General features: G+C 45.0%; 1 protein-coding gene across 2 annotated transcripts in view; it reads left to right on the top strand.

Annotated features, from left to right (window-relative positions):
• The window catches only part of CORO1C (coronin 1C), a 103,972-nt gene extending 78,378 nt beyond the window's left edge, over window positions 1-25,594 (top strand). For both annotated transcript variants that reach the window (XM_073582586.1, XM_073582587.1), the window contains exons 8-11: window positions 5,923-6,068; window positions 7,418-7,475; window positions 16,908-17,153; window positions 23,171-25,594. In XM_073582586.1, the coding sequence (XP_073438687.1) occupies window positions 5,923-6,068; window positions 7,418-7,475; window positions 16,908-17,153; window positions 23,171-23,308 (588 nt within the window). In that variant the 3' untranslated portion in view covers window positions 23,309-25,594. The remainder of the gene's footprint in view (window positions 1-5,922; window positions 6,069-7,417; window positions 7,476-16,907; window positions 17,154-23,170) is intronic.
• The last annotated feature ends 1,441 nt before the right edge of the window (window positions 25,595-27,035 follow it).

Genomic DNA, 27,035 nt, shown 5'->3' with positions numbered 1-27,035 from the left:
TGGAGGAATGGGAGGATGCCGAGAAAAGACTGATTGTGCCGCGAGACTTTAAACTGCGACTTCCATTTAACCCGGGAGACATCAACACTTGGGATGAGGTGCCTAAAATCGATTCCCAGGTGGCTAAGGTGTCGAGGAAGACCTCAATTCCCTTTGAGGACTCTTCCAGTCTCAGAGAACCCATGGACAAAAAGGCTGACGTGCTCTTGAAGAGGGCTTGGGAGGCCTCAGCGGCGGTGATGAAAGCAAACATAGCCGCCACTTCAGTCGCTAGGTCCATGCATTTATGGATCGACCAGATGGAACAACAATTAAAGGAAAAAGCCCCTAGGGGCGATATCCTTGAGAGCATTCCCCTGTTAAAGATCGCAACTGGTTTTCTGACGGATGCTTCGGCGGAATCTGTAAGATTTGCGGCCAGGAATAACTCTTTATCCAACGCGGCCCGTCGAGCCATATGGATGAAAACCTGGTTGGGGGACTACCAGTCTAAAAATAAATTATGTTCCATACCCTTCTCTGGGGGGGAGTATTTGGGCCGGCTTTAGATAAGATTCTAGAGAGTGCCTCTGACGACAAAAAAGGGTTTCCAGAGGAGAAATCTAGAAAGCAGTCTTCCTTTCAGAGATTCCGTCCTTACCAAAGGCAGGAATATAGAGGGAAGAGGAAATCTCCTCGCTGGGAATATTCGAAGGGGGGGAAAAGTAGGGCTCCCCCGTCTCGTTCCGGGCAAAGTTCCAGAAGCAGAAGACAATGACGCCATACCGGTAGGGGGGCGTCTCAGACACTTTGCGGGGGCTTGGCGACTCATCTCCCAAAACCCATGGCTCCTCAATACAATTTTCCAGGGTTATTCCCTCGAGTTTACAAAAACCCCCCCCTGCACGATTCGTGGTCACAGAACCCCGTTCCAGAGCCCTGATAGATCCTATATGGGCCGACATAGAAGATCTATTAAAGACCGAGGTAGTGGTTCCCGTCCCAGAAACGGAGAGATGTCAGGGGCACTATTCAACTCTCTTCACGATAAAAAAACCGTCGGGAGAAAGCCGAACCATCATAAATTTTAAAACCATTAAATCAATGGATTCGGTAGAAGAGATTCCGAATGGAATCCCTGAAAACCACCATCCCGCTGATAGACCAGAACGCTTCCATGTGCACTATAGACTTAAAAAGTGCGTATTATCACGTGCCCATCCATCCTCAATCTCAGAGGTTCCTATGTTTCGCCCTAAAGAAAGGCGGCAGATACTACCACTTTCAGTTCCAGGCCCTTCCGTTCGGCTTGGCGTCAGCACCTCGAGTTTTTACGAAACTGGTCGCCGAAGTCGTGGCAAATTTAAGACAGGAGGGCATAATCATCGTGCCTTACTTAAACGACTTTTTAGTGGTATCCCGTACAGTGGAGGAGTTAAAGGAACAACTCATTTCAGTAATTTCCAGGCTCGAGAGCCTAGGTTGGATCCTGAACAGAGAAAAGTCAGATCTTCGGCCCAGTTCTCAGAAAAAATTCCTGGGGGTCATGTTGGACTCCAGAAGAAGAATCTCACTCTTACCCGAAGAAAAGGCCCATCATGGACCAGCTTCGTCAGCTCGGTCAGCACCAGGTTTCGATAAGGACCGCGATGAAGATTCTGGGCACCATAACCGCATGCATACCCTGTGTTATGTGGAGCCAGGCCCACACAAGAATCCTGCAGAGGGAGATCCTGTCAAGATGGGACAGACGACAGTCCTCACTGGACAAGAAGTTCCGGCCGTCTCCAGCTTTAAGATCATCCCTGAAGTGGTGGACCAACCACAGAATTAGCAGCCAGGGGGTTCCTTGGATCCTGTCTCCTTGTGTGACCATCACCACGGATGCCAGCAGAGAAGGATGGGGAGTTCACCTAGAGGGAAGATACCTGCAAGGAACATGGCCCAAGAACATCAGCTTACAGTCCTCAAACTACGGAGAACTACGAGTAGTTTGGGAAACGCTGAAGAGAAACAAGTCATGCCTACAGAACCAGCATATAAAGATCATGTCGGACAACGTGACCACAGTGGCCTTCCTACGCCACCAAGGGGGTCCAAGGCACGGGAAGCTTCAGGACCTAGCGGCTCGCATTCTCACATGGGCAGAAAACAACACCCGCTCCTTGTCAGCAATACACCTGGAAGGCTCCCAAAATAATATAGCCGACTACTTAAGCAGGCAAGAAGTCCGGGCCACCGAGTGGGAGCTAAAAGAAGAGATCTTCATGGACTTGTGCCATCGCTGGGGGACACCCCAACTGGACCTCTTTGCGACAAGAAGAAACGCCAAGCTGGAGAGGTTCTACTCCCTCAATCCGGCGGACCATCCGGAAGAGATCGACGCCCTGAACCAGAGCTGGAGAGGGGGACTACTATACGGGTTCCCCCCTATCGCCATAATACCAAGGGTTCTCAGAAAGATCCAGGAGGAGGGAGCTCGGGTGATGCTAATCGTACCCTTTTGGCCCCGGCGGAGTTGGTTTCCCCTCCTCAAGAAAATGGCTCAGAAGGGACCACTCCATCTACCAACGTCGTTGGACCTACTCGCCCAGGGCCCAGTTCAACACCCAAACCCAGGAAGTTTGCAACTAGCAGCATGGATCCTGAGAGGGACATCCTGAAGTCCAGTGGCCTCTCGGACCAAGTGATCTCTACATTACAGGCCAGCCGTAAACCTGTCACGCGGGCAATATATCGTAAGATCTGGAAGAGGTTCTGCTCAGAAAGTGGTAGTGCCCCTTTAGACCTGTCTCGGCCCAATATCCCTCAAATCCTAGATTTCCTACAGGCAGGATTTGATAAGGGCCTAACCCCGAGCACTCTCAAGGTCCAGATAGCTGCCTTAAGTACTTTCTTCAATTTCTCCCTATCCTCCCATCCATGGATAGCGCGATTTACCAAAGCCACCCAGAGGTTAAGACCCACATTAAGAAGGACGGCCCCCCCGTGGGACCTAAATCTAGTCCTCAACTCTGTGTAGACACCCTTATGAGCCAATATCAGAGGTAGACATTGCAAAGCTCACACAAAAAAACGTATTTCTGGTAGCGATCACCTCAGCCAAGCGCTTAGGGGAGATCCAGGCCCTCTCAGTCCAGAACCCCTACATTCAGATCTTTGAGGATCACATAGTGCTCAAGCTAGACCCGAGGTTCCTCCCGAAAGTAGCACCTCCGCAAAATCTGAACCAGGAGATAATCCTACCCTCATTTTGTCCAGACCCAAAGAATGATAAAGAAAAACTGTTCCATTCCCTGGATGTTAGACGTGCAGTCATCCGGGATTGGCGACAGGACACAAAACTATTTATCCAGTACGGCGGTAAAAATAAGGGTAAAAGCGCAGCTACACAGACCCTGGCAAGGTGGATTAAGACAATTATCACCTCGGCGTACAAGGCCGAAGGGTTTCCTATACCGATAGGACTTAGGGCCCATTCCACTAGGGCAATAGCGACATCATGGGCAGAGAGGGCGGGGGCCTCAGTAGATCAAATATGCAGGGCCGCTACCTGGTCTACACCGAACACTTTCTGTAGACACTATAAGTTGGACACTTTGACAGCTAGCCAGTCGACCTTCGGTCGTAGAGTACTACAAGCAGTAGTCCCACCCTAAGCGAATTCCTACTTTGGTATTCCCCATGGTGCTGTCAGGATAGGACGTCCTGGAAAACGGAGATTAGACCTACCGGTAATGTTATTTCCAGGAGTCCATCCTGACAGCACTGGTAGTTCCCTCCCTAGGATTTGTACTGGTGTCAATATGCTTGTACTAAATCTCAATAAATTTTAATTGCATCCATACTGGTGTGGTACTTGGAAAATCACTGGAGTGTGGTGTGGGAGGGGACCTTTTAACCTCTCGTGTATTTCCTGTCCCTGCAAGGATGAAAGGTCAACGCCATGGTGCTGTCAGGATGGACTCCTGGAAATAACATTACCGGTAGGTCTAATCTCCGTTTTAAGTCACATGCTGTCCATTTCCTTGTGATCCTCCTTGAGATGGACTCCAATAAAGGAGTAGAACCATCTGTGTTTAATTAAACTGATAGGACTTGATTTGTAAAGGCACACACCTGTCTATATAAGACCTCACAGCTCACAGTGCATGTCAGACCAAAAGAGAATCATGAGGTCAAATGAACCGCATAAGGAGCTCAGACAGAATTGTGGCAAGACACACATCTGGCCAAGGATTCAAAAGAATTTTTGCAGTATGCAAGGTTCATTTGAGCACAGTGGCCTCCATAATCCTTAAATAGTAGAAGTTTGGGACCACCAGAAGTCTTCCTAGACCTGGCCGCCCAGCCAGACTGAGCAATCGTGGGAGAAGAGCCTTGGTGAGAGAGGTAAAGAAGAACCCCCAAGATCAGTGTCTGTGGAACTTTCTCTCCTCTCCCTACTGCATCAGTGGAGCTCAAAGTCAACTATCACTGCAGCCCTCCACCAGTCGGGCCTTTATGGCAGAGTGGCCTGACGGAAGCCTCTCTTCAATGCCAGATATATGAACACCCGCAAATGTCTTTAATATTCAGGGTGAGGGCTTTCCTGATGCTGGGAAACAACGTGAATTTCTCCCTAACTTGTCATTACTTTGATTGTGGGGGTCTGTTCTCTGGGACTTATCCTGATAATGAAGGGGATGAGGCACTGCATTCACTTCTCATTATTCCAAACTTAGCTGAGCTGTAGAGGTTAATTGTAGGGGGGGAAACGGTGAAAGACACAACATTTTACAACAGTGCAGACTCCTCTTCAGACTTGGGTTCTGGTCCTGAGATCAGACCTCTATTTTTGACTAATTGCATATCCTAGAAATAGGCAATCACTTAATAACATGGCAGAATATAATATGCAAGACTTCTGTACCTCTTGTGCTGTTTTGTTAAAAAAAAAAAAAAAAAAAAAAAAAGTAGATTTGATGTCCGATATAAATTTCTCTGAAATCTTGCAAGCTTTTCTGTGGAAAGTGAGACGTTTATCCTTGGGCATCAAATGCAATTCGTAATGTGCACCAACGTCAGGGGTGTGAGCCTAGCAGTTGCGAAGCTGAACAGCACAACTATGTAGTGTCTGCGGCCAGGTACTGATTAATTTGAATAGGTGTGGATATAATCGCCGGCCACTAAATTGCAGATGGAGCTCCGCAACTGCTAACCTCAGGCTTGCACTGAGAGCAGCTGATCTGTGTAGCTGCTGGGTGTCAGACCCCCACCGATCTGATAGTTTGATCTATCCATAGGATCGGCCATTAATATAAAAGTAGTGCAGCAACCCTTTTAAATAGACAAATTAAAATCTGATTTATACATTTTAAGACATACCAAAACTTTCTTAAAGATGACATTTGGCAAACTGTTACCGGCCACCCAGTACTATAGTCACTACATTTAAATTCAAAATTGTATCAGTGTAAAGGTTTTGTGAAAAATGTCTAATTCATGTTTCTGCTTCAAAGCATGAACCCAGCCTGAGACACACAGCACATTGTAAAAATACAGTTTCAAGATGAGCAGTTTACACACGTCACTTTTCCCAATGTCCGCATTCACATATTCACAAAATCATCAAAACTGAAGAAACCAAAAATCTCTATGATCCAGATACTACTAAACAAATGAGTCTTGGAAGGCCATAAATTGCGTAGGAATTGCTTAATGTGCATCTGTTTTCTACTTTATACTTTAGTGAGAAAATCTTGGAAGAAAGTGACCTTTTTTAATGGATTAACACTGTTTACATCTTAGGTTTCTACTTTTACATAGCAAAGAAGTAAGAACTATTGGATTGTTATCTCTCTGTTCACTGCAGATGCTTTGCTGAGTGAGAAACTAAGATCTCAAAATTCTGTTTTCCCCATGTATTGGCATGCTTTAACCTTCACCGCCTTTCAATAACAGGGCGACAGCAGTATTCGATATTTTGAGATCACGGATGAATCGCCTTATGTTCACTACCTCAACACTTTCAGCAGCAAAGAACCGCAGAGAGGAATGGGGTACATGCCAAAGCGAGGACTTGATGTTAACAAGTGTGAAATTGCCAGGTACTGAGATATTGACCAAACATCACATTATTTGATCTTTTCTGTACCATGAAGTGTCTGTGCAGGTATTGATGGTAGAAGTATGTACTCGGTACACTTTTTCTCAAGTTCAGTATGATACTTTTTGAATCCATAATGGCAAGATCAAGTTATGCCATGTACACTTTGGGTTCATGTGTTGGGCTCTGTTCACAGGTCCAGTTGTTAAAAATGGAAACCAAATAATCCAGTACAGAATGGGTGAGGCACCTCAGGCCCGCAGAGTGTTTATGGACAACAATGACTTTTACGCACACTCTCTGGCAATTTTCTAGGGACCACATTTTTCTGGCCAGCAGGTACATTTGACGACCGCTGGCCCTTTTTATTTTTTCATACTTGCATGTGTTCCCATCCCACACTAGAAGACAGCAGTGGCAGCACCTCCTGTGATGTGTATACCGCAGCCCCTCCTCCGTGTCTCCTGTGTGATGTGTATACCGCAGCCCCACTCATCTCCTCTGTGGTGTCTTATGCCGCAGCCCCACTCGTCTCCTCTGTGGTGTCTTATGCCTCATCCCCATTTGTCTCCTCTGTGATGTAATTTGTAGATCTCCCAGTGCTGGAGTTCTATAAATGTACCTTGAACAGTGATGGATTTCTCACTGTGAGTAGACCTGTGGTGTAATATACATCTGTGTTCCATACTGCTGCAAATTCTTTACAAAACCTACCACAATGAGTGTTCCCTCCTGTGATAAGCAGCTCACTGTCAATAGACTATGTACATAGAGAGCCTACTGTGGGTGAGATTTGCTTTGTCAGCTCTGCTGCATGATACATCTAGAAAACATGTTAAAAAATGAAGTACTTGACGCACAACTTGGCCAGTTTGTGTGAGAACTGCCAGTGACATGTTGTACCCTTTTTTTTGGAACAGTAAACCTAACAGAATGCATTTCCTTGGCTAAAGGTACAATTATATGGGCAGGTCGGAACCAGCGCTATTTAAAACTGCCTTGGGCTGCTGGCTGGAGTGTTCATTCAGAAGGTGTTTACTACAAATAACAAAAAACTGACCTGCACGTCTTAACAGAAAAAGACAAGTGTGAACGGGTACAAGAAAGCCACTCTATATGACAAATTAAAATTTTAAATACCAGGCAGATTCCCTGTAATAATTTGGACACAGTCTTGTTTACAGGAGTCTCCTAAAATTCTGTATTTCAAAGGCTTGCAATGTGATCAAACAATATTATATAAATAACAGACTAAGTTTCTAGAGTTGAATTCTGAAGAAAAAGTTAACTTATTAGCTGCTGAAAAGCTTGTAGTAAAGAGTCTTTTTTTTTTTTTTTTTTCCCGTTAAGGTTTTACAAACTTCATGAGAGGAAGTGTGAGCCAATTATCATGACTGTTCCCAGGAAGGTGAGTTCATTAAAGTCAACTCATTTTTAATGTATGAATCTTTACGGCAGAGATCTGGGTTCATTGTATATCCATGGAGACGTGGCTGCATTTTATGTATTATTGCTAGTGCTTTAAAGGGAATCTGTCACCCCTTTTTTGAGATATCAGATGATATCATTCAATTGTGTGTCACATAAGGATTCTCTTAGTACTTTTGCTTCCCCCTGACTCCGCACCTTTCATGCATAAATACCTTGTTTATATCAGTTCAGATGTATGTAAACTGCCGCTGTCCGGTCCGCTGGGCGGGGCTTATTCACCTGCTCCCCCCTCCCTGTCTTGCTCTACGCATTTCTTCTTGTGTAGAGCAAGACAGGGAGGGGGGAGCAGTTTAATAAGCCCCGCCCATCGGACCGGACCGTGGCAGTTTACATACATCTGAACCGATATAAAAAAGGTATTTTTCGTTCGCCTTATTGGGGGACACAGAGACCATGGGTGTATGCTGCTGCCACTAGGAGGCTGACACTATGCACAAAAAAAGGTTAGCTCCTCCTCCGCCGTATACACCCCACCGACCGGCAGGAAATTCCTCAGTTTAGCTTAGTGTCAGTAGGAGGTGGACACGGGTCTTTTATTAGACCCATATCTACCTCAGTGTGCGTCGTTTCTTTTCAGGTTCCGGAGGGATACGGAGTGAACAGTCACATCCGTACTCCCACAAAGAGACTATGAGTACGGCGTGTACTGCCACCCCGTATCCTCATAGGTCTCCGGAGCAGGACCAGGAGCCTCGCACAAGTAGGTGCCAGCCGCACGGACGGTCCTTGCTACCAGAGCCTGAAGGTTGGATGAGGCGCGGATTTCATAGAGACAGACAGCGTGGGATTTTCAGGTACCTTTTATTGTAAGGCCCCCTGCCTGGGTGAGTATGTCAGTCTTCCCCCGGCGTTTTCTCTTGGAGCGGTCGCCAGGGGGACCACGTTAGGGTCCCTGCACGCCCCGCATCCCCCCACGGTCACCGCATCCATGCAGGCCCCGGGTCTTCACGGGCCTCGTTCTGCGCTTCCCCTCCCTTTTTTTCCATCTCGGCAGGGGTAGCGCTTGAGTCGGGCAGTTCTGGGCAGGGACGCGGCCTGGTGTTGCGACGCGTCTTCCGCGCCGACCCCCTGCTGACAGGCGGCCGCCGCAACTAATTTAGGCCCCGGCTTGTGTTCGGGCCTACCGCAGCGTCGCGGCCACGCCCCCCGCCCCTTTCTACTAAGCGGGCTTCACTCCCGCTCTCCCCAGGCCCTCCCCCCGCCTTTCCCTCTCCTGCCCAGCATATTATGGCTAGAGGGCAGCAATTATTAACCCTGCGAGGAGCTCCGCCCTTCCCCGGGACCCGCGCTTTTCCACATGCAGGCGCCATCTTCACAGCCTGCCAGCCGGACGCAGCTGGAGAGGCTCCCCAGCCCCTGAGCAGTTTCTGCAAGCAGCTTTTTGCCTCTTTGGGACGGCCAGCCGGACTTCTCCCTGATCTGCATCCCCGGACAGGTCGAGCAGCATCGCTTTTGGGGACACCGGACCGTGAGTAGCTCTGCACGGCAGACTGACCCTTCTCCGCCCTCTGTCCCCCAACCTTCCGGCACTACCTCAGGTTTTTCACAATGTCTATCCCTAAGGCTGATCGTACCTGCTCTTCGGCCCTCCCCTGCACCCTAGTCAAGTTCTTCGCATGTTCTTCGTGCAACCGCAAACTTCCCTCAGGTCAGTCCTCTCCCCTCTGCCTGGACTGTAGCAATCCAATCCAGCCCGACGCCGCTCAGGAGCCATCCATAGCCCCAGGGGTGAGTGAGCCCCCCTTGCCGGGTTGGGCCTCCTCCCTATCACGGTCGGTGGCAGACCTCACCAAGGTGTCTCAGTTCCTAGTAGCCGTTCTGGATAAGTTGCCCTTGGGAGCTTCTGCGGGACCTAGCACGTCCCAGGACGTCCCATCTGAGCCAGCCAGTGTCAGTCGCAAGAGACCCAGGCAGGATCTCCAGGCGGAGTCCTCTCCTCGCCCTACCTCACCCCATACTCCCCAGCAGTCTCCCTCTCGGGCCTCCTCTCCCGAGTGAGGTGAAGCGCTTTCGGAATCTGAAGGGGTCTTAGAGCTGGATTCGGATCAGGATGCGAACATGAAGGTTACGGTGCAGAACCTCATTGCCGCGATTCACCATACCTTCGACATCACTGACGCCCCTGCAAAATCCTCAGATCAGGAGGTTTCGTTCAGACGGGCGGAAACACCTTCCAGGGTGTTTCCCTTTCATTCCGAGTTTGGGAAGATTTTTACCAAGGAAAGGGAAGATCCGACTAGACGCTTTCAAAGAGGAAAGCGTCTCTGCGTGCTGTATCCGTTCGCTAAAGAGCTCACGGACAACTGGGCCGCTTCTCCTTCAGTGGACCTTCCCGTATCCAGACTCTCTAATAATACTGTTCTTCCGCTGTCGGGTGTAGCGTCTCTAAAAGATACTAATGACAGAATCATAGAATCCCTAGCAAAGTCTGCCTTCGAGGCGGCATCTGCGGCGGTATGTCCAGTCTTTGCTTCATCTTGGGCAGCAAAGGCTATATCCGCTTGGGCAGAGGACCTTCGGCAGGGCATTCTGGATAAGGCACAACCGGAGCATTTGGCCGATCTCGCCAATCAGATTTCCCATGCGGGGGATTATCTGCTTTCTGCTTCCTTGGATGCCGCATCTTGCGCGGTTCAGGCGTCAAGCAACATCGTGGCAATCCGACGTACAATTTGGCTCAAGGCCTGGCAGGCGGACTTGTCCTCTAAAAAGTCTCTGACTAATCTGCCTTTTCAAGGAGTGCGTCTCTTTGGGTCCCAATTGGACCAGATTATTAAGGACGCTACCGGAGGTACGAGTTCTCTTCTCCCCCAATCCAAGCCTTGCAGACCTCCTCCAAGGCGTCAGTTCCGTCCCTTTCGGTCTTTCCGCCGTTTCAATGCGGCGGAAAAGCCTTCCAACCAGCAAAGGCCACAAGCACGTCAGGAAAGAAAGGTGGTCTCCTTCAGGCCCACTCCGTCCTGGTGGTCCCACTCTTCCCAGGGAAGACCACCCAGATCTAGATCTGGACGGTCTACGTCCACATGACTATCATCGGTCTTCCGTGGGTCCCTTCCAATTGGGAGGTCGACTTCTTTTCTTCAGCGACGTCTGGTTCGCCTCAGTAGAGGACGCTTGGGTCAGAGAGGTTGTATCGACAGGATACAAAATAGAGTTTGTTTCTCTTCCACGGGATCGCTTCTTCCAATCCCGTCCGCCACGGGATCCTGCCTTGATCCCGGGGTTCGGTTCGGCCATCGCCTCTCTCCTCAGCTCCGGGGTGATTGTGCCCGTTCCCGAATCGGAATGATTCACAGGGTTTTATTCAAACCTGTTTGTGGTGCCGAAAAAGGACGGGGCGGTTCGACCCATCTTGGATCTCAAGTTACTCAACAAGAGAGTTCGCCTCCGCCACTTCCGGATGGAGTCGGTTCGCTCGGTGATTGCCTCCATGGAGGAGCAGGAATTCATGTGTTCCATAGACATCCAAGATGCCTATCTACACGTGCCCATATTTCCCGGACATCCGAAGTTTCTGTGGTTTGCGATTCACCACGAACATTATCAGTTCGTCGCGCTCCCTTTCGGGCTCGCCACCGCTCCCAGGGTCTTCACGAAGATTATGGCGGCGTTGATGGCCTTGTTGAGGATCAGAGGTCTTGTTCTTTTTCCGTATCTCGACGATATTTTGATCAAGGCTCCCTCCTTTCATCAGGCCCGCCTAAGTGTGGCGATCGTTCTAGACACCCTGTCCAGTTTTGGGTGGATCGTCAACCGGAAAAAGTCCTGTCTGATCCCTACTCAACGCCTTGTGTTTCTGGGCCTTCTTTTCGACACTCGTCGGTCAAGGGTATTTCTCCCACAAGACAAGATTCTTTCCCTGCAGCAGGGCGTCCGATCACTACAGATCGCACGGTTTTCATCTCTCAGGACAGCCATGAGGATTCTGGGGAAGATGGTGGCAGCAATAGAGGCAGTTCCCTTTGCCCAGTTTCACGCCAGGCCCCTCCAGCAGGCCATTTTGTCCAGGTGGAACAGGTCGGCTCTGTCTCTGGATCGTCCGGTTCGTCTTTCATGCCGGATCAAGCGGTCTCTCAACTGGTGGTTGACGTCTCCCCTCATTCTCTCGGGGCGGTCCTTTCTTCCCAGATTGTCACAACGGACGCCAGCCTCATCGGCTGGGGTGCAGTGTTCCGCAATCACACTGTTCAGGGTCGATGGTCGACTCGGGAATCAGCTCTGCAGATCAATGTCCTAGAGATACGAGCGATCCTTCTGGCTCTCGTCCACTGGGAACGGCGCCTCAAGGGCCTGCCTGTCAGGATTCAAACAGACAATGCCACAGCGGTGGCATATATCAACCGACAAGGGGGGACACGGAGTGTCTCAGCCCTGGCGGAAGTGTCCAGAATTCTTCAATGGGCAGAGACCTTTGTTCCAACAATTTCCGCGGTTCACATTCCCGGCGTGGACAACTGGGCCGCCGATTTTCTAAGCCGCGAGGGTCTCGCGGCAGGGGAATGGTCCCTACATCCGGAGGTGTTTCATCTGCTCTGCCGTCGGTGGGGAACCCCGGACGTAGACCTCATGGCGTCTCGCCTCAAAAGGAAGGTACCACAATTCGTGTCCAGGTCTCGGGACCCCCTGGCAGTGGGCGCCGACGCTCTGGCCGTTCCTTGGTCACAGTTCGAGCTCCCCTACCTGTTCCCTCCCCTGCCTCTTCTTCCCAAGCTGTTGAAGAAAATCAAGGCAGAAGGGATTCCAGTCGTCCTCATCGCCCCGAATTGGCCCAGAAGGTCTTGGTTCGCGGACATTGTCAACCTTCTCGCGGACGCCCCCTGGAAGCTTCCCGACAGGGCAGAACTGCTGTCGCAAGGCCCGATTTGCCACCCCAATTCTCGGTCGCTCAATTTAACGGCGTGGATGTTGAGACCGAGGTTTTGAAACGGGCAGGATTCTCTGATCGAGTGATTCATACCATGATCCGCGCCAGAAAGCCTTCCTCTTCCAAGATCTGTTACCGTACTTAGAAAGCCTATTTCTCCTGGTGTGAGGCCAATGACATCGCGGCCATGGTTTTTTCGCTTCCTTCTGTTCTGGCGTTTCTTCAGACAGGGCTGGATGCGGGGCTTGCTCTCAGTTCCTTGAAGGGTCAAGTTTCGGCACTGTCCATTTTATTTCAGAAGACGCTGGCCTCCCGGCCCCAGGTCAAAACCTTTCTTCAGGGTGTGGCTCACACGGTTCCTCCGTACCGAGCGCCCGTGGATCCTTGGGATCTTAATTTCGTTCTTGGGGTTCTGCAAGGTCCTCCTTTTGAACCTCTCAGGGATGTTTCCCTTGCCCTCCTTTCTTGGAAGGTGGCCTTTCTGGTGGCCATTACTTCCATCCGACGTGTGTCGGAATTAGCGGCCCTTTCTTGCCGCTCTCCCTTTTTGGTACTTCATCAGGACAAGGTAGTTCTGCGGCCTCCGCCCTCTTTCCTTCCCAAGGTGGTATCTTCGTTTCACCTCAATGAGGACATTGTTCTGCCATCCTTCTGCCCGAGCCCAGCTCATCCTCGGGAGCGATCCTTGAACAAGCTGGACCTGGTCAGGGCATTGAGAGTCTATCTAGCCAGGACATCTTCCTTGCGGAAGTCAGACTCTCTGTTTATCATTCCAGACGGTGCAAGGAAAGGTCACCCAGCCTCAAAGGCCACTATTGCTCGCTGGATCAGATCGGCAATTTTGGAGGCATACCGGGTCAAGCATCGTGCAGCTCCTTCAGGGATCAGAGCGCACTCTACCCGGGCGGTGGGTGCCTCCTGGGCGGTGCGCCACAGAGCTTCCGCGCTGCAGCTTTGCAAAGCTGCAACGTGGTCTTCGGTTCACACTTTGTGAAATTCTACAGGGTCCACACCTACGCTTCGGCGGACGCCAGCCTTGGTAGAAGGATTCTGCAGGCCGCGGTGGTGAGTCCACTGGCCTGATGGAAGTTTGTTTCCCACCCCAGGGACTGCTTTGGGACGTCCCATGGTCTCTGTGTCCCCCAATAAGGCGAACGAGAAAACAGGATTTTTTTTGGGTTGCTTACCGTAAAATCTGTTTCTCGGAGCCTTCATTGGGGGACACAGCACCCTCCCATGTTCTCCAACTCCTGTTCTTATGTTTGTCGATTGGTTACAGTTGAGTTGTTCGTTCTGTTTTCAATCTTTACTTCTCCTACTGCTTTCTCACTAACTGAGGAATTTCCTGCCGGTCGGTGGGGTGTATACGGCGGAGGAGGAGCTAACCTTTTTTTGTGCATAGTGGCAGCCTCCTAGTGGCAGCAGCATACACCCATGGTCTCTGTGTCCCCCAATGAAGGCTCCGAGAAACAGATTTTACGGTAAGCAACCCAAAAAATCCTGTTTTATGCATGAATGGTGCGGGGTCAGGGGGAAGCAAAAGTACTAAGAGAATCCTTATGTGACACACAATTGAATGATATCATTATATGGTATCTCAAAAAAGGGGTGACAGATTCCCTTTTTTAGGGGTTATCTATGCCATTTGTTTCTCCTCATGAGGCTAAAACCGACAGGCAGTTGCCAACTACTTGCCTGTTCTGCCAGTCGTCGGCTAAGAGTGATTACAGACAGCTCTTGCCGGTGATTCTGCTGCTTCACGTTATCTTCCACACTGCTCTGTCTATGGGTAGTGACTGCCGATGGCTCCACACGTGTAAGGCAGTGGGGAGCTGGTTATCAATAAACGGAAGTCAGACCTCGTCAACAGGGTGATAGAGAAGCGGCTACTCACTCTGTTTACATGATGTCACCTGCAGGACCGTTCTGAGCCGGCAAAGATGCTTGCCGGGCACCACATCCAGGTAGTTGACTTGTTTGTGATATGATTTGTTTGTGATACTTCAGAAATAGAGCAGAGAAATACTATATTTAAACCCTTCAAGACCGGAGCTTTTGCATTTTTGCTTTTTGCTCACCTTCCATAACTTTTTATTTTTCCATCAATATGGCCATGTGAGGGCTTGTTTTTGGCGGGACGCGTTGTAGTTTTGAACGACACCATTGGTTTTACCATGTTGTGTACTAGAAAACAGGAAAAAATTCCAAATGCGGTGAAATTGCAAAAAAAGTGCAATCCAACAGTTTTTTGTTTTGGCTTTTTGCTAGGTTCACTAAATGCTAAATCTGACCTGCCATTATGATTCTCCAGGTCATTACGAGTTCATATTCACTAAATATGCCTAGGTTCTTTTTTAGCTAAGTGGTGAAAAAAAAATCCAAACTTTGTTTAAAAAAAAAAAAAAAAATTGCGCTGTTTTTTGAGACCTGTAGCGTCTCCATTTTTCGTGATCTCTGGTTGGGTGAGGGCTTATTTTTTGTGCTCCAAGCTGACGTTTGTAGTGAAACCATTTTTGTGTAGGTGGGTTCTTTTGAACGCCCGTTATTGCATTTTAACACAATGTCGCGGTGACAAAAAAAAAAAAAAAGTAATTCTGGCGTCTTGATTTTTTTTTTTTTCTCGCTACGCCGTTTAGCGATCAGGTTAATGTTTGTTTTATTGACAGATCAGGCAATTCTGAACTCGGCGATACCTAATGTGTATGTGATTCCCCCCCCAAAAGGGGGTGATTATATGCTTTTTATCTTTTTAAACTTTTGCCATGCTTCAATAGTCTCCGTAGGACGCTACAAGCTGGCACAACTCGATTGGCTGCTACATAGAGGCGATGAGCAAATCGCCTCTATGTAGCAGAATTACTGACTTGCTATGAGTGCCGACCGCTGGGTGGTGCTCATAGCAATTCGGCACTGACATCCATAGAAGTCTCCAGGAGACCTCGGGTTGTCATGCCAACGCATCGGTGACCCGCGATCACGTGACGCGGGTCACCAGTGAGCGCATTTCTGGCCGGATGGGCCATTTAAATGCCGCTGTCGGCGTTTGACAGTGGCTTTTAACTAGTTAATAGCCGCGGGTGGATCGCGATTCCACACGTGGCTATTGCGGGCACATGTCAGTTGTTTTGAACAGCTGACTTGTCCCGGAAAAGATGTGGGCTCTCCGGCAGAGTCCACATCAAAGTGTGGGGCATACTGACATTGGCGTACTGCTACGCCCGATGTCGGTAAGGGGTTAAGGGCGCAGTCAGACGGCCATGTAACACTGATAATAATCGCATCGCTCGGGCTAGACGTCTGCTCTCCTAACTTGTGACAACTGCGTAGAAATACATGCTGTCACGCTCGGGTTAGGAGAGCCACAGCCAGTCTGAGCATTGCACTGCTATTGTCGTACGTGTTATACGGCAGTCTGACTGCACCCTAAAGGTGTTGTCCAGACCAAACAAAAGTTTCCTCAAGGTGCTGGATATGTAAAACACAAACTCATTCATCCTCTCCTACTGACTTGCACATGGATGCATCGCATGCCGCTCTGTAGTCTGCACAGAGCCAATGAATGGTTTTATGATGTGAAAAAAATATAAACTACAGACAAAATGTGTATAATTAATATGCAGGTTCACAAACACTGACAGACATACTGTACATACACACATTCCAATCAATGAACAAGCCACTTGGCGGTTTTGTTTTTTTTTCTCCACCAAAAAAGCATATGCCATCCAACCACAACAAGCTGTATCTCATGGACGAACCCTGCATCTTTTAATATGCCCCTGTGCCACCCTGACTTCAAACTAAGGTTTTAATTAGAGCTTAAGGGACTGTGCACACTGTCTTTAGGAGGATTCTAGAACGACTTGCTGTGCATATGTTCTATCCTCATTTTTGTTAACCTCCAAGAAGCCGTTAAAAGCGACTAGTCCATTCTTCTACTGGATGCTAGAAATAAGTAAAATATGGAATTAAGGGGGGTGAAAAGGCGTCCAGAAAGACCCCAAAGAATTTGCTTCAGGGTTAATGTCGACAGTGTTTTTCCGAAATACTGTACCTCAAAAATGGTAGGTACATTTGGGCTTTTGTGTAACCTCTTAGACTTGATACTTGCAATCCTCCCCTAAGACAATATCTAGACAATACATATTGTGTGGGTTCTGCACTGTATGTCTGTAAGAAATTAAAGCACATTCCTGTGGCATGCAGTGATGTGTAAATCATTCCCAATTTACTAATACTTTTTTGGGGATTTTTTTTTTTTACATTTTTTGCTCTAATATAGGGAAGGTTTAATACTGCGCATGACTTAAGTTAAAAATTTCCGCTTAAGATATCTTGTAATAGATTCACCCAGTAGGCGCGCACACTGATGAATAAATCTTACTCATTTTTAATGAAAATCACTGACTAAATGGTTTACTTTTTGTACTCCTAAGCTTCTGGAATCCTTTTACACTTTTTTTTTTTTTTTTCCCCCCTTTGTAGTCTGATCTTTTCCAGGATGACTTATACCCAGATACTGCCGGCCCAGAAGCCCCCATTGAAGCCGAAGAGTGGTTTGATGGGAAAAATGCGGATCCAGTTTTAATATCCCTAAAAGATGGGTACATGCCAAGCAAGAATCGAGATTTGAATGTGGTGAAGAAAAATATTTTGGGAAGCAAGCCACTAGCGCAAAAGAAGTCTGAGCCATCCAGCACCCCCAAACCAGCATCACAAACTTCTATTCCTGTAAGTAAAAAAAAAAAATGCTGGCATTCCTGGGTTTGTTTTTGCCTCCACATAAAAGGTGTTATTTATGACTCCTTTCTAGAGTGGGTGGTTTACTCCAAACATTCAATGGGGCAGATGTATTACATTTGAAGCAAAGAAAATGTGAACCATTTACCCATGCCAATTAAAAGTAATTTGCCATTGTGATCAACCCTTGTAAGTCGTCTATATAGACAAGCTAAATAAAATGGCACATTATCTGCAATCCAATATTTTATTCCAGAGAAATCCTTTTTTTTCTTATATGTAAATGAACTGTTAAATCTATGGGTCAGACACTGATCTCACCAACAATTGGCCTCCAGAGTATATTTTTAAATCCTCTCTAGAGGCAGACTCTCGAAGAGACCTCTAATAGCTTTTAACAGCTAATTTGCAAACAAGAAAAAATTTGACACAAGAATTCGAATTGCAGATATTGAGGTATCATATCCATCTTCCTCTGACCTACATGCCTAGATATATATCAGAAACTGTGTTTGCTACGCTGTCATGTAAACACTGGTTCGGGTTCGCATCCGGGAACTGTTCTGGCACCCGAACTTTTTGTAACTGTTCGGCCGGATTCAAGCATCCAGGTGTCCACCCATCGCTAAACCCGACCTATAAGTGTCACCTTAGTAAACCCCTTCAGTGAACACCTTAAAAAAAAAAAAAAAAAATTAGCAAACTATGCTTTATCGTCATACCGCTGGAAAAAAGTGTAATAAAATGTGATCAAAAAGACTAATGTAAATAAAAATGGTATTGATAAACGCCATCTTGTTCAGCAAAAAAATAAAAATGTTATAGCTGAGAATAAAGCGATGCAAAATAATGTTTCTATAAGTTTGTATAAAAGCGGCAAAACACCAAAAAACTATATATGGGGTATTGCAGCAATCGTACTGACCCGAAGAATAAAGCTGCCTTATCTATTTTACCACACGCAGAACTGAAAAAACAAATCCTGAATTGGTGGTTTTTGTTCCTTCTGCCACCACTAAAATTGGAATAGCAAGCAATTAAAAAACGTCATATGACTGAAAATGGTACCAATAAAACGTCAACTCATCCTGCAAGAAACAAGCAGTCACATAACTGTCGGCCAAAATATGGAAACAGCTCCCAAAAAATGAGGGTGCTCAATTACAAGCGTCTTTTAGCGTGTGACAGCAGCCAAACATAAAAACAGATATAAATCTGGTATCGCTGTAATCGCACCAACCTAGAGAATAAAGTCGCCCATTCACTTGTACCGCACGAGGAATAGCGTAAAAAATAAATTAAACAAATTTGTCACTTGCTGTTGATTTAGTCATTTTGCCTCCCAAAGATCGCAGTGACGCTTGGCTCACATTTATCCTGCGCTCTATGCTCGGCTCTTACAGCGGGGTTTCCGTGTAAATCTGTGAAATACGTGATTGAGACGGAACCCCCAACAGAAATTTCCCTATAATGAGGCAGATGAGACACTGTGGATGCTGTCTGGCCTAAGGTTCGGCACTGTCCGTCTTTTTAGGCCTCCATAAAAATGCGGTCCACCAAAGTTTTGTGTGCTTCGCTGAACAGAGGCCAGACAGCGTCCAGAGTAACTCTGCTGCTTATTATAGTGATTGTATCCCCAGGGGGTTTCATCTGTCACGTCTCTCAGATTTAGACTGAAACCCCATAGTAAGTCCTCTGCGTAGAGCACAGGATAAATGGGATCCCAAGCTTCAACTCCACAAATAAAGCCCTCACTCAAGTCTGTCATCTATTAACGGAAATATAGGGGGCTTCCACATTACTGGTAGTACAAAAGCTCTGGAAAAGCGTAATGGCCCTTGCCCCCCAAAAGAAATTCCTCATTCTGCGCTTCCAAATGCTTCCCTCCCTTCTGAGCCCCAGTGTGTGCGCAAACCACCTTTAGCATCCACATTTGTTAGGGGTATAATTTCCAAAATGTGGGTCACTTTCGAGGGGGTGGAGGAGGGATTCTGCACTTGGGAGCTGTGTTTAACTATTCTAGGAAAATCTGCGGTCCAGGAGGCAAATAGTGCTCTGTCCCTCCCGAATCTCGCCGTGTGGCTAATCACTACTGTACAGCCACATATGGGGCATGTCTACATTCAGCAGAAATTGTGGGGCAAATTTTGATGCCATTTTTACCAATTTTTCCCATGTGAAAATGTAGCATCTGGGGCTAAAGCAAAATTTTTATGGTAAAAATATAATTCTTTTTTTCTTCACTGCCCAATGGTATAAAATTTTGTGACACACCTGTGGTTTCAATATGATCACTGCATGTCCCTAGATGACTTGAGGGGTTATTTTGTAAAATGGAGTCACTTATAAGGGATTCTGCTGTTCTGGCACCTCAGGGGCTCTCCCAGTGGTTCATGGCACCCTCAAACCATAACAGTAAAATCTGCACAATATTATGGCTTTCCTGGACCTTTTGAGCTTTTCACTGTACCTCAAAAGTAGTTCCTGACTACATGCAGGAAGGGTATGGGCGCACTCAGGAAAAAAATGGACCTCAGTTTATTGTGCAATTTCTCCTATTTGCCTTTATAAAAATTAAATATTTGGGGCTAAGACAACATTTTAGTGGAAGAAATGTAATTATTCTTCACTGCCCAATAATACATTTCTGTGACACAGTTATCACTGCACCCTTACATGAATTAAGATGTGTAGTTTGTAAAATGGTATCACTTATTGGGTGCTGTTCTGGCACCTCGGGCTCTGCCAATGTGACATGGCACCCAATCCATTCCAGCAATATCTGATCTCCAATATAGTGCTTCTACCTTTCTGAGGTTTGCACTGTGCCTCACATGTAGTTTTCACTCACACATGGGATATTGGCACACTCAAAAAGTGTACAAATTTTGTTGTCCATTTTCTCCGTGCCACACACATTTACACACACGGACACTAACAGACATTTTTTATTGCGAAAAATAGCATCACCACATTTTGAGAGCTATAATTTTTCCGTATTTTGGCCCACAGAGTCATGTGAGGTCTTGTTCTTTGCGGGACGAGTTGACGTTTTTATTGGTACTATTTTCGGGCACATGAAATTTTTTGATCGCTTTCTATTCTGATTTTCGGGAGACAGAATAAACAACCTGCAGTTCATAATTATATATATATATTTTTTTTAATTTTTTTTTGAGGGGGGTGGGATCAGTACGATTACAGCGGTACCATATATATATATATATATATATATATATATATATATATATATATATATATATATATATATATATATTATAATTTTTATTTATTTTTTTTTGTTTTGGCGCTTATATACAATAAACACCATTTTATAGAAAAAATAATTGTTTTTGCATCCCTTTATTCTGAGAGCTATAACTTTTTTTTTGATTTTTCCGGTGATGGAACTCTGTCAACTTGTTGTTTTGGCGCTTATATACAATAAACACCATTTTATAGAAAAAATAATTGTTTTTGCATCCCTTTATTCTGAGAGCTATAACTTTTTTTTTGATTTTTCCGGTGATGGAACTCTGTCAACTTGTTTTTTTGCAGGACAAGATGTCGTTTTCAGCGATGCCATGTTGATTTATATCCGTCATTTTGATTGTGTTTTATTCTACTTTTTGTTCAGCGGTATGATAAAGCATTGTTTTGTGTTTTGCCTTGTTTTTTATGGTGTTCACTAAAGGGGTTAACTAGTGAGACAGTTTTACAGGTCGGGTCATTGCGGACGCAGCTATATCAAATGTGTACTTTTATTCTTTGGGGTTTTTTTATTCAAATATTTATTTAGTGATAGAACATATATTGTTTTTTTTTATAAATATTTTTACAATTTAGTTGTTTTTTGTTTTTTTTGTTTACATTTTTCTAATTTTTTTTTCCTTGGTCCCACTATGGGACAATCATTTTTTTTTTTTTTGCAGGCTGGTCGCTTCTATAACATGCAGATGAAGCAGCATGTGCATGCCATAGAAGCTCCGTGTTGCACTCACAGACTTGCTGATCATGCACTAAGCATGATCAGCAAGTTTGCTAGGTCTGGTGACCCAGATGTCATGACTCATTGGGTCACCATGGCAACGATCGGGACCCCGCGTCACAACGCGGGGTCTCTGATCCAAAGGCAGAGGGGCTGTCAGCCCTGTGCCGGCTTCCGGAATGATGCGATCGTATTAGATCACAGCAATTTGGGGGTTACGGTGCCAGGAGCTGTCTGTGACCGCTCCTGGCACCTAGTGCCGTATGTCAGCTGTCAGACTCATCTGACACCAAGCAGTGATTGCCCGCGCACCCTCCATCGCGATTACGTAATATTCCGTCCATGGTCAAACTGGCCCAGGTCAAGTAAAGCGTCAGGGGGTTCAAGATGCTCACCACACATCTAAAGATGTTGCTTGAGGAGTCTAGTTTCCAAAATGATGTCACTTGTGGGGGGGGGGGGGTTTCTACTGTTTAGGCACATAAGGGGCACTCTAAACGTGGCCTGCCGTGCGCCCCAACAGTGGTTTTCCTCCACACATGCAGGAGAAATTGCACAACAATTTTTGGGGTCGATTTTTAAGCTGTTAAACTTGTTTTTGGGGCTAAAAGATGATTTTTTTTTTTTGTGTGTGAAAAATTTGATTTTTAATTTTCATGGCTCTAGGAGCACCTTGGGGATTCAAGGTGCTCACCAAACATCTAGACAAGTTCCTTGAGAGATCTAGTTTCCAAAATTGGGTCACGTGTGTGGGAGGGCATTCCACTGTTTAGGCACATCAATGGCTCTCCAAAAGCAAAATGGTGTGTGCTATCGATTTCAGCCAATATTGCGCTCCAGAAGTGGTGCTTCACCTATTTTGAGCCTTGCTGTGCCCCCAAACAGTGGATTTCCCCCATTTATGGGGTATCTGTGTACTCAAAGTGCACAACAAATATTGGGCTTCATTTTCTCTTGATACCCTTATGAAAATAAAAAAATTGGGTCCTTAGTAAATTTTTCGTGAATTTTTTTTTTTTAAATGTTCAGGGTTAATCATCTTCTTGAATGTGTTTTTGAGCACCTTGAGGGGTGTAGTTTTTAGATTGTTGTCACTTGTATTTTCTGTCATATAAGCCTCTCAAAGTAATTTCAAATGTGATGTGGTCCCTAAAAAAAAAAAAAAAAAAATTTTGTAAATTTTGTTGGAATAATGAGCAATCGCTGCTCAACTTTTAACCCTTATATCCTTACAAATAAATTGTTTCAAAAATTGTACTGATGTAAAGGAGACTTTTGGGAAATGTTACTTATTATCTATTTTGTGTGTTGTAACTGATTTCAAGTGCATAAAAATTAAAAATTTGAAAATTTGTAAGAATTTTGTCAGGGGAAAAAAAAAATTAGTGGGATCCATTGAAGCATTCCAGAGTTACCTCATAAAGTGGCACTGGTCAGATTTCAAAATTTCGGCCTGGTCGTTAACCTCTAAAGTGGCTCAGTCCTTAAGGGGTTAAGGTGAAAAAACAAGCCCACACATGGCTCCATATTCCGAATATTTAAAACATTATGTCTCTCGGAAAATTACACAAGCACTTTTTTTTGTATAAATTTCTGATTTTTTTTTTTTTTTTTACCACTTAAAACAAGAAACTGCATGTTTGGTACCTGCGTAATTGTACTGAACGCAAAAGAAAATGATTGCAGAATTGCACATTTTTTTTTATATTTTGCCACACACAATTTTTTTTTTTCTTGGCTATCCAGTACATCACATGATAAAAATGGATGATTTCATTCAAAAGTACAACTCCTCCCACAAAAGAAAAAAAAAAACCACCCTCACACAGCTATGTCAGCATTAACAATAAATCATGGTTTTGGAATAAGCAAAGGATAAAACGAAAGCTCAAAAAGCTGAAATTGTTTGGTAAAGTAAACAAACAGAACGAACTTTTAACATTTTTAACTGTGTACTTCATTGTTTAGTGGTCTGGTTAAAAAGTTTAATTTTCTCCTTTGTCACCGTTGTTGTTTTCAGGCAAATGATGGAAAGTTGGATGAGGTGATGAGAGAACTGCGTTCAATGAAAGACCTCATCAGAGCCCAGGGTGAACGTATCTCCAAATTAGAAGATGTAATCGCCAATCTCACCAACAATGATACGTCTGAAGAATAAAATTAGCAAACCGATATCTTAGCTGAGCTGGAGGTGCCCACTGCCAGATCACATTCCACACCCATCACTCTCCTCCGGGTCCTAGCAATGATAAGCATTCCAGCACAGACTGTGTCCATCATTCCCATCCAAACACAGACATTCCACCTGCTCCCCTTCCACCAGGTGCCTCAACACTTGCGCCATTTCCGAAGTTTAGATGACTGCCAGTTACTGAACTTCCGAAGTGTCACAAACTGTTGATACCCTAATCTTTATGTGGGCCTCATTGAAAAGGGGAAAGGCATTATAAAACAAGCCTCTGCTTTAAAACCAACAAACTTTTTGTTAATTAAAAGCCAAGATTTTTACCCTCATCTTCCAAGTGTTACATGACGATATTTCCTGTTTCCAAGATCAGTATATATATATCTATTTTTTTTTTTTTATAAAAATTCTGGTTCTGATCGGAGTTTTCTGGGTAGGGAAGGGTATATGGAAAAGATGGACCTATGCCACATTTTTTTTTTCTTCAATTTTATTTTTTTTTCTTGCCAAAAAGACCTTGTTAAATATATTAAGACCATGCATCGTATAGTATTTTTTTATTTTTAATGTAAAGGAGGAAGCACTGTGTTACTGTCTGGAATCGCAAGAAAATAATTACCCATAAAAGCTTCATGAGTTTTATATAAATCTTTTTGCTATTGTGTATAGTAAAATTTATTTTGCGTGTACATCAGAAGAGAAGAATTACATTTGAGAAGGGAATGGCTTAGCTGTAGCCTTTTTTCATATCCTGTCATTTTTGTTTTTATGTATTGTTTCTAAGGGTGTCAGTATTATATCTAGAAAGTGGAAATATAGTATTACAGTATAGCAACACTTAGCCCCCGGAAGTGTTTGGTGACCATCTTAGTGGTAGTGTCTTTTACCAATCCAGTGACAAGGTAATATTCACGTTTTCAAAGAGGAAGGCTTCAAGTCTTTTAACATAATAGATTCTGTTCAAAGAAGACACATTTAAAGTTGTGTATATGTTTGTTTTTTGTTTTTTTTTCCTTGCAAAGCTGGAAAGTGAAAAGCTAAAATCTTGTGCTATCAATCAACTGGTGTACTTTGTGCATCCGTGATTTTGTCAGCAGCCTCGCTTTGCTGTCAGCGTCTAATGCGAAGCTGCTGTGCCATTTTCATATAAATTTAATCTGATTTTAACAGGGAAGTATAGTATCTTACATAAGGGATTATTTTTTTTCTTTGGATTTACAGATGTCCAGGTGATTAAAAAAATGTAGGTGATAAGAGGAAGCGTTTGGCAGAGGCCTTATAGACACCGCAACTTTTACTAGAATGAGATATCATAAATTGCCAACATGACTACATGCCATACTGCTTCATAGCCTTTAGCGTCATGGTTCGTTCTAAAGTTTCTTACAGGTTTCTGTTTTCTTTGCTGAAGTTAGTAGTGAATTGTATGTATCTGGAGAAGTTAGCTAGCAATTTTCATCCATGTTTTTAGCTAGAAGTACTCCAGAAACCTCAGAAGCCAAAAATGAAGGGCTAAGCTATTTTACCTGTAGAGGTTATTACATAGAGTATGAATTTGTAAGAAATACAGGGTATGGTAGTTGAAGATAGCTTGGTAACTGTGGGCTGTACGATTATGGTTTCTTTTTATAGATAACCAAATTTCGTGTTGTAAACTACTTTCCAGTGCTATGTGCCATAGACCTGTTCCATGGTCTCTTTGGTCAACACTTCTGACAATATACCTTGATATCTTTTCTTTAGTGGGGCTTTCCAGTGTGTTGATGTATTTTCCATATGTCGAAATGGAGTACTGCCTCACAACATGAATTGCTGGAAAATTCCTGATAATGACTGAACCACTGCTGGGAGAAAGGAGCAAACGTGAACCTATCAATTTGGCGGTGACAGATGATCATCAGTGTATGGAAGGGCCCTGACTCTGCCATGATGGCAGATGCTAAATTTAAAAACGCCTGATTCCCTGTACTCTCTGGAGATATAAGTAGTGACCAGAGGTGTCTGGCATTGACTTACTCCCATCTCTTTCAAAACACATCCACGCTTGGCTGAGCCAAGTGTGTGTGGTGGGATTGGGTGGGGGTGACAGTTATCTAAAGTGTATGGAATCTTTTAGGCCTTTAATATTTAAGAATGCAGGTTTGTCGAAGATGTTTTCCTATCTATAGCTCCAGTAAGCTGACGATCTATCAACTGTGGGTGATAGTGTTTGGTCTATTTGCTTGTGAAAAAATGTATGAATAAAGTGTTCTTTCTTAACGCCTCAGCACCTAAATACAACAAGTACAGTATTGGGCGAAAGATGGAGATTACTAAAGTTTTTTGGTAAGTGCCTGTCATATTTGATCAGCTAATTTGTCATCATTCAAAGGTTTAGCAAGTCTCACCACCTGTACATTTTCTGACCCACATGCTACTATGTCACTGTACCTATTAACATTCCAGAACACCCATATTTAGTCGTGAAAACATAAAATGTAAGAGAAAAAAACCTCAGAATTAAAGATATTCTATAAACTTATAAGTCGTGTATTTACACAGCACGATTATTGTGCTGTCTGTACAGGGTTGGCAATAACCCGATGAACGAAGAAAACGCTTGTCAGGTGAAATGATCTTTGGTGTGCCCAAAAAGATCACCTTCCCTCCAAGTTTGCATAACGAATATAAATCTGCACTGCCAGAGGTCCAATAAACGATTGGAAACTAAGATTGTTTAGATGCGGTTTTCATTTGCCAGCGCCTTTTGACTTCATTGTACTTCATCAGGACAAACCATTGTGGTTTGTCCTTATGAATACTTGGAAGCCCGTTGACAAATGAAATCCGCATCCAAACAGTCTTGGTTTCCCATTGTATTTTGAACCTCTAGCAGCGAGTCTATATATCAACTTTTCCTCCGTTTGCATCTTATCACTTATGGTGGAGCGCCAGATGCCTATTTCAAGAAGCTTATACATGTGTTGTGACACTGACTACAAGAAATCATATGAAAAAACCCTAACAACGATACTTTATTATTAAAAGACCAAAGGTCACACCACAGAGTGAACAGAACAAAAAACAACAAAAAAAACGTGTCCAATCAGTACCCAAATAAAAACATGTAATGGGGGTTACCTAGGAGTCCCTATTATCGTCTAAGGCTCAATCCTTCCTTGCTGCGGAGGTTGGCACCCTAGGGGGAGCGTTATGGCGCCCCCGCTCAACGATGGCTGTCCCTGTGGACCCTGATGTACCCTACAGCCCCTGGGGATCCCTTCCCCGATGCTAAGGGGGCCCCTATCAATAGACAGAGATCAACTGTGTTAAAGAGGACCCTAATCCCCAAATACAATTAAAAATCAAAAGGAACACATTTGTGTACTGGCATTAAGGTGATGGCATATCAGTGACACGAGTCAAGTAGATATAACAGATACAATAGATAAAGTCCACAGCATATAGATTATCATTAACCTGAGGTTAGATCAAAATGGCACAAAGATGCAACCTCCACAGATGATAAATCACTCAGTAGCCAAGAATTAGATGTATAGTGACCAATGCATGCCACCTGACTGGAGAAACAGTGCCAATAAATAAATAATTCAAACCCTCAGTGATCAAATGCTGCAGATACTCATCGTGTCAAACGCCTTCTGCCATATACATGAAGCGCCTCGACGCGTTTCGCCCCATCTGGGCTCATCAGGAGGGC

The sequence above is a fragment of the Dendrobates tinctorius genome, unplaced genomic scaffold (assembly GCF_039654945.1).
Source record: "Dendrobates tinctorius isolate UK_male_01 unplaced genomic scaffold, ASM3965494v1 ptg000073l, whole genome shotgun sequence".
Lineage (NCBI taxonomy): Eukaryota > Metazoa > Chordata > Amphibia > Anura > Dendrobatidae > Dendrobates > Dendrobates tinctorius.
This window is presented reverse-complemented; position numbering and strand designations above follow the sequence as displayed.